This window comes from Panicum virgatum, chromosome 5K (genome assembly GCF_016808335.1).
Source record: "Panicum virgatum strain AP13 chromosome 5K, P.virgatum_v5, whole genome shotgun sequence".
NCBI lineage: Eukaryota > Viridiplantae > Streptophyta > Magnoliopsida > Poales > Poaceae > Panicum > Panicum virgatum.
The window spans coordinates 17,173,140-17,181,204 of record NC_053140.1 but is presented as its reverse complement, the minus strand read 5'-3'; the positions used below and the strand labels follow the sequence as shown (position 1 = coordinate 17,181,204).

General features: G+C 45.3%; 1 protein-coding gene and 1 long non-coding RNA gene across 4 annotated transcripts; one reads left to right on the top strand and one right to left on the bottom strand.

Annotated features, from left to right (window-relative positions):
- The first annotated feature begins 644 nt into the window (after positions 1-644).
- LOC120706709 lies at positions 645-3,259 on the top strand. 2 transcript variants are annotated; one of them, XM_039991417.1, is made up of 2 exons: positions 645-1,376; positions 3,103-3,259. In XM_039991417.1, exon 1 carries the CDS (start codon positions 666-668, stop codon positions 1,359-1,361), a length of 696 nt encoding a protein of 231 aa, XP_039847351.1. In that variant the 5' UTR covers positions 645-665; the 3' UTR covers positions 1,362-1,376; positions 3,103-3,259. The 2 variants fall into 2 exon arrangements, with proteins under 2 accessions (XP_039847351.1, XP_039847352.1); XM_039991418.1 differs by lacking the exon at positions 3,103-3,259 and adding an exon at positions 1,901-2,404.
- A 1,389-nt stretch (positions 3,260-4,648) lies between these two features.
- Positions 4,649-5,463, bottom strand: LOC120706708. Of its 2 annotated transcripts, XR_005688405.1 has the most exons (3): positions 5,256-5,463; positions 5,074-5,141; positions 4,649-4,821 (listed from the first exon to the last, which is right to left on the bottom strand). It is a non-coding gene; the product is annotated as an uncharacterized LOC120706708 (long non-coding RNA). The 2 variants fall into 2 exon arrangements; XR_005688404.1 differs by having other exon boundaries at positions 4,649-5,141; positions 5,256-5,416.
- Between the last annotated feature and the right edge of the window lie 2,602 nt (positions 5,464-8,065).

The window sequence follows — 8,065 nt, the reverse complement described above, 5'->3', positions numbered from 1 at the left end:
TCAAATGAATCTGGCCAGTTTATTGGTTCCTGAAAAACTGACTTACTGATGGTTTTTACCGGTCCGATTGTATGGACAGTCCGTGAAGCGAACCGAACCTCTATAGTCTCTGGTTTGGTCTGTTACCGATCAGACCACCGGTTCGGTGCAGTCCTAATAACTATGCCGGCCGGAGTAATTTCTTGGGAATGGACCGACATGCCAGCATGTTTAATAGAAGGTACTATATAGTTTCTACAAGTAATTTTAGGCATTGCTTATTAAGGCAGATACGTGCACGTCCTTTTTCGATGCTTTTTACCAATAAATTCTGAAAATATTACTTAAGATGAATACATGCATGCGTTTTTTATGTATATATTTGTGACAACCATAAATTCTGAAAGCTATTGATACTAAAAGCCTAACAAAAAAAAGCTTGATCAAAGCCAATTTCGAGTGAATTTCGTGAAATTACTTTTCTTTTACATAAGCTCTTTGAGTAATGCAACACCATACACCATGCAAAACTCAAATGCAGGATACATTCCTTGACAAAGCTTATGAATTTCCCTTTTATTTTTAGTTTTGTGATTATTTCTTTTTTTAAGCCAGTACTTTCTGTGGCTCTTTATAAATAGATGATCTTCGAAGGGCTTCATAGCACATTTAAAAATAGAAATCCCATGCTTCTTAAATCATACATCAGGCCTACTCCATTCTGCCACCGTCTCGCATCTCGCATCGTACACTACCATATCTATACAGCCATACAGGTGCTCTCCCACAAGCTTCGCCCACCTCCTGACCTCCCAGCCCAAGCGCGCGCCGGCCGGCCTGCTGCCAAGACCGAAGGCATGGACCGCACCTACAAGGGCGGCATCAAGGCGTACTGGAAGCGCCGGGGCTACTACCGCGTCGACGCCGCCGCCGCGCAGCGCCGCCCGCCGCTCCCGACCGCGGAGCTCGGAGGTGGCGTCGCCCAGCCGCCGCCGAAGCCGGAGGACGGCGGCTCCGGCCGGCGCCGGCGCCGCGGGTGGCGCGTGCGCCGCGGCCAGCTGGGCCGGCGCCTGCTCCGCGCGCTCTCGCCGCGCCGATGGCTCGTGCGGCTCCGCGACGCGTACGTGTCGGCCATGCTGCGGCTGGCCTCCTCCCCCGCCGCCGGGTGCGGCGCCGGCGCGCCCTACTGCGCGTCGACGCCCCACGTCGCCGCCTTCGCGCGGCCGCCGCAGCTCAAGGAGTACGACGAAAAAGTGCTGGTCGAGATCTACAGGTCCATACTCGCGCGCGGCGGGCCCCTCCCGCTCGCCGTCCCCGGCGACGGCGCCGGCGCCGTCGGTGCGCCTGCCGCCGCCACCCTACGGCTACCCACGGCTGTTTGAGCGGCACATAAAGATGTAATTCTTCTTCCTTACCACGATTTCAACTACTTGTACTACTGAGTAGTAATGTAATATCATTTTCGCGCCTCAAAGCATTTCTGGTCCGTGGATTACGGTTCTTGTGCTCGCCATTCGGCCTTGTTTAATTAAGTTTGTTAAATTCGTCTCGTAATTTACAAGCAAATTATACCATTAATTTTTTATTTCATCTAAATTTAATATTCCATATATGTAAAATTTTTATTCGATGTGATATTTTTGAAATTTTGAATTTTACAACTAAACAAGACTCTGTAGAAGTGTTTATGCATTCACATGTTTCGAATCCAAAACCTTATTCATATACGTGCGGTGGATAAAAGCTGCGTGCCAGTGTCTTGTGGCCTATCGGTGCGAGCTCATCGATAGTACACTGATGAAGAGCTAGCTAGCTATAAAATGTGCTCCTGAAGTACTGTACCACGTGTAGGAGTACTTGGTAAGAATATTTTTGTAGATTTACAGGATCGCGCTTAATAATTGCCTAATAACTCTAGCAGGTACCCTTCGTGCGGCAGTCACTTGGTATTTTGGAGGATCCAATTCCTGCAAGAAAAATTCAGACCACTAATAAAAGAATGCTTTGCTTTCATTATTCTTTTGTTCCTATGGAGTGAGGTAGGAAATGAGTTTTTGGAAGAAAATAAACTGCCTAAGGTTGGGCGGCCAACTGACTAGCCCAGCCCGATGGCACCCCCACTCGAGGTCGCTGGTTCGATTCTCTAACAATTCCATATTGATCCGAATCAATCCGTATGCTCCCATCTTTAATAGAATTCCGGCTAAAAGCATACATGTACTGTAATGCGCTTCCCCATGGGTATCTGGTAGCCACGTATGTAGAGGTATAATCGGCAATTTGACAGCATAAGCAATAAGGAAGCCAAAATACAGTAGTATTTCCAATGTTGCAGGGTATGATTGATTAATCAATCTTTCCAAATCTAATCCAGGTTCATTGGAACCATATAACCCCGTACCCAGAACTCCAATTAAGAAAAAAATGGAACCGCCTGCAGTATACAAAATAAACTTGGTAGCTGAATACAGACGACGAATTTTCTCGTGGGCAAAAAAAAATCTCCCTCGCTGTGCTCGCCGCAAGGGTTAGTCCTCTCGGACATGGGCAATGGTTCTGGGGTTTTTTCCGCGGTCGGTTGAAGCCGTGTTGCTTCCTCTTAATGAAAAACAGTGGGATCCGTTCACCTCCCCCTCCCCCGCCACGTTTTTTTGGAAGAAAATAAAATGAGGTCCAACGTCAGTTTTTTATTTTCAGATAATGACCTCGCTATTTCTTTCTTTGTTTCCTCTGCGTCTTGAAAAGCTTTTCCTGAATCCCATCCAAAAGCTTTTTTCCAAACTTCACTATGGTGTATGGTCTAGATTCATATAGGGTTTAAGGCAACCATTGGAACATCGAAAACACAGATAATTCTTTGGACGATTTGACTCATTTTTTTTCCTATTCAAACCTTTTAGAAGGATCTGGTCGTACAAATCTTATAATTTTTTTAGGAAATCCTACATGGAGAACCTCAACAAAAATTTCCTCGCCACTCTTTCTCATTGAATTCCTACGTTTTCTTACGCTCTATCCAATGGCCCCTCTTGCGGTTTCATGTATTTATTCATTCGTTCCATATGATTCAAGTTGTCAGGACATTTCTACTCATTGTTTTTCCTATTCGTGCGATTGGAGCAGGATTGAGCGACTTTCCTCTATCAAGTCGCAACATAACTTTCTCCTACGCATCCACCCTCCAACTGGATCCAAGTGCTCTTAGTGGCTGCAACTGCAAGCTACTACCTCCGTTCCAAATTATAGTTTGTTTGATTTTTTTGACCTTAAATTTGACTACTCATCTTATTAAAAAAAATTGTGCAAATATCATCAAATTTTAAATCATTCTTGAAGACCTTGTATTGATAAATCACACCACAACAAAAAGAAGTGATATTTTGCACAAATTAGAACAGAAGAAGTATCAAAGAACCAGACTTCGGGCGGCCACAATGTTACTCAAAACTAGTCCACAAGCCTCCTAAAGTGGTCCATATACACTATAGGCTAATTTTAAAAGCAGTCTATAAGGATGTCAAAAGTTAAAATAGTCCATAGCACAATTGACCACCTAGAAAATTAAAATATTATTTCTCTCTCCCCTTTCTTCTCACCAGCCCGGTTTGCGCCTACACATGCATGAGCAACTGTCTCATGCGGATCCTATATATAAAGACTACTACATGACTCAATCAATCAATATTATGCTCTATTAGCTTATGATCCGTTGGCACAAGGGTCCTCCTTAACGACTGGTTGGGCCATAAATATTGCCCTAACTCTTAGGAAGGAGCACTCCATTTGCGCATGCCGCATCCTCCCGTGCGGTGCCCTTGAGGTCCTCCACGGCAGCTCCCCAAATCCAATGACACCATCGTCAGAACATGCTCATGTCAAGTTCCCCGCCTTTTAATATGCAACTCCACCGGCTCCAATTTTTTTTGGAGCACTTTTTTTGGAGCTCTCCAAAAAAGATAGAGTGAAGCCAATATTTAGTGGAGTGGAGTGGAGCTGGTTGGGGTGTTTGGGTATTTTTTCTGGAGTGGAGATAATTTTGGTGGGGTGGAGCTCTCCCAAACACCCCTGGCGTGCCATCTAGCACTTCTCTCCATGGATTTCTATGTCCTTCTCCATTCTTTGTGGTGGAGATCGAATCCTGGCAGATTGCAAACTTGTAGTGCCAATTCGAGCCGTGAGATGGCAGGGACCAACATCGATTTGAGTTTGTGGTGGTCAATTTGGAGGGGGGCAGCGCTGATTTTGGACTACCAAGCTGGGGTGGGGGGAGGGGGTGGAGAAGAGAGGGCAGTGGCTCGCGGTGAAGAATGGAGGAAGCATTTTCATAGCAAAAGTATATTTCATATAGGACTTGGCTAAATTATGGCCGGCTGTAATTTAACATTCTGCTACGGTCGGTCTATTTTAGGGAAGTCAAAACACAATATAACTTGCTTTTCCATTTTCGGCAAAAAATGCTGACCGCTACGTTGCATTTTTCTCTATGGCGGAGTCCACATGCACTATCAGACAAAATAGATGACATCAACGCATGCATATCAATTTCAAATTTAAAAAAACTATAACTTTATAACCAAGCATCAAACTTAAAATCCAATTGCACTATTATGTTGCCCCAATCAAAATGATCAAAACAAGATCTCACTTCAATATATTATTAGTATCACAATAAACTCCAAGGCAATTTAGAATAAATGTACAAGCAAATAAAACAGACTTATCCAAAGCAAGTTAGAATAAATATACAAGCAAATAAAACATATTCACAATAATATTGTTTCATCGGTCATCAGGTAACCACTAGATACACCCTGCTTATACTTTAGCTTCGCTGCACATGACCTACAAATATAATGTAGTGAATTGATCAGGTATCAGGTTGTTTGATTTCAGCTTGTGAAAATAAATTGACTGAACAAATGCACTGAGTTACCTACTGGAAAAGTGCTTAAATGCTTCTAGTAATTGATAAATTACCTATAGAAAAGTACTGAAAATGCTTCTACTATTTGACAAAAATGCCTATTGCAAGCTACTGAAATGCTTATGACGATGAACACAATGCAGAGGATTAGGGATGCGTGTGTCGTGAACCTGCACCTACTACCACTAAGTTCTTCAATCTGTGCTTCCACTCCCGCTCCCCTGCCGAGAATAGGTCGCTGAAATCCAAATGCAAATGGGATGAACTCACCACCGTACCAAACAACGTCAAAATCCCTAACGAGCACCGCTGATGCAAAAGGATTGGGGGGGTGCGAGATGCATGAACTCACCTATATGAATCTGCGCTTCAAGTTCCCTCCAACCACTACTTCGCACATGCCGCCGGGTGCTCGCAGCTAGCTCCGCCCCCACCCCGCCCGCGCTGCCCTGCTCGCGGCACGCCGCCGGTGCCACGCTGGCGCTGCTACCTCGCCGCTCTACCACATCCGCATCCCGGCGCCGCCATGGCCTCGCGCCCCGTGTGCAGTAAGGGAACGGAGGCCGCGCCCCACCCGCGATGTAGCAGCACCGCCTAAATTAGACCGGCTTAAATGCACTAACCATCATCTTAATACTTAATCAAGTTACTGTGCATTTAAAACGGTGTAATCTGACAGGCTGTCGGGTAAATCCCGATTAAACTACTGTACTCCAGGATCACAATTGCACTAGCAGACCCGCACGAAGACGAGCACAGGTGATACCATCATACAGAAATCTTCAAATTAATTTACAACACAGGTTTTACATAAAAGCTTTAAGTACAAACGACAGAGTTCAAAAACACAGCGGAAGTTTAAAACCGAGTTCGAAATACAATACGATAACCACGACGACGATAAAAGGTGAGCTCCACATCCTGCCCACCAATGTGATGCCAACCTGCCCGATCTTCACGGGGAAGACGGGGCCCACTCGACGGTCCACCCAGGAGGTAGCGGTTGTCCAATCCAGGACGCACAGACCTCCTTGAAGTTAGCGGGGACACAACCTGCTCAGTAGGGTTACAACAACCCTGAGTATACTAATACTCAGCAAGGCTTACCCGACTTTGGGTATACTTAGCCCATTACCTAGACATGCAAAGCTTTTTGGCTTTGGAGTTCTTTTGCTGAGAGGCTGCTAGCAGTGAATCTTAGATACAACATTCCATCTTCACCTTTCAATGCTTATTCCACTTCTTAGATACAACATTCCATCTTCACCTTTCAATGCTTATTCCACTTCTTACTACGATGTGACGCAGTGACCAAGGTTCTCTTAACCGAGAGAGACGGCGAATCGATCCGATTCAACCTTGCAAGGTGGACCTAACTCACACGACATGTGAAAACCCCGTCGGGCCACACACGTCAACTGTTCCCATCATTACCCCGACGTCTGAATCACGCCTGCCAAAACCCGGGTGAAGAGTCCCTCACGGCGAACTCCCGTAGAACCCGGAGGCGACATACTATCCAACACCCGCCATCATTCCACTCCCAGAGTAGCGGGTCGCGATTCAAAGTATCATTGCAAATTAGGTAATTAGCTCACCGGTTTTGACTACCTCCTACTTCCGGCATGTGGTTAGTACTGTTCAATCCTCAGTCATCAGGGCCAACAACGGTACGGTCCTGAATCGACACAGGCAGAAGTTCATTTTCTCATCTATTCCATATCCATACTCCAACTCATTCCCGCCCGGTCTCCAATTATCTTTTCCTCCTTGGCTCATCCTTCAGTAACTTTGCCATTAAACAAGGACTTATAACACGCGAGTGACAGGAATCACTCGACTTCTACCGAAATCCTACTTAGCAGAGCATTTCTATCGACACCTGCATACTAGTATAGACTCACGGGTACCTGGGGAAAATATGCATACTATGGTTCCATACAACTCCTAGAACATAAATGCACAAATACTTAATGAAACATTAATATACTGAATTTATGGGTTATGCTTCGGGGCTTGCCTTGCAGGTCAGCGGGGTTAGCGGCTTCTTCGAAAGTGAGTTCGACTGCGTCCTCCTGCTGCTCTCCCGCTTCCGGCTCCTGGATCGGCTTGGCGATCAGCTCGTAGGCGGCTTCGTTCGTGGCGTCTACACGTATGAAAAAGAATGCCATGCAACAGTTAGGACACAGTACGACGCATGAGTGCTCAGATGCGATGCATTTCAAAATGATGCAATGCAATACGGTTAAAAGAGAGACCTAACTGACAATCATTTATCTAGCAATTAAAGAGAACCGAGCAAAAAGAAGGACATGGCGCCACTAGGAGGGTTCAGCTTCTAACCTAGTTTAGCCTGAAGTGTTTCCGTTCAACAACACTACTAAACTTGCATTAAGAAAGCTAGGTGCACCATAAACAGAAAGAAGCAATAAGGCATTGCTTAGCCACGGCGAAAACAAAGAAAAACTAAAGCTAGGAACTAGCTAAACACAAAAACTTAACAAGCCACAAGGATCTAGTAGCACAACTTTTCTATCAAGAAAAACAAGTGATAAGGAGTGCATAAATAAATTACCAACATTTATTGATATAGAAAAATATTTCTTTTAGCCCTAGAAAGGAAAACAAGCAATATTAGATCCACAAACATGCACAAAGGCTATGCACCTGAAACTTTTTCAGTGGACTACGCATACAAAGAGTAATCTACTGAATAAATTTCACAATTTTTAGAGCAATAGAACAACCAGTATTAAATAAACTAGATTAAGCACAAACCAAATTTTTAGCAAGGGCAAAAGTGACATTTCCCATGCACAAGTATTTTTCTTCTGAATATCTCAATTTTATAAACCTAACAAAATTGAGTTTTCATTTTTAGCATTTTTCTGCAATTTATTATGCATTTATGAAATATCAGCCAAAATAACAATTTTTGGAAATACAAACAAAATAACCAAAGGGGGGCTGACAGCCGGGCCCCACATGTAAGTAGGAGCCCAGCTCCCAGTCGCCCTCTCCTGCTCTGCCTGCCTGCCTCGGCCTCGCACGCTGGCGGAGCGCGCGGCGGCCTTGGGCCAGCCGGCCGGCGGCGCAGCGCGAGCGGGCTCGCGCCCAGGGGCCCGCGCACCCGTGGCCCACGCAGGGGCGGCACGAGGCGAC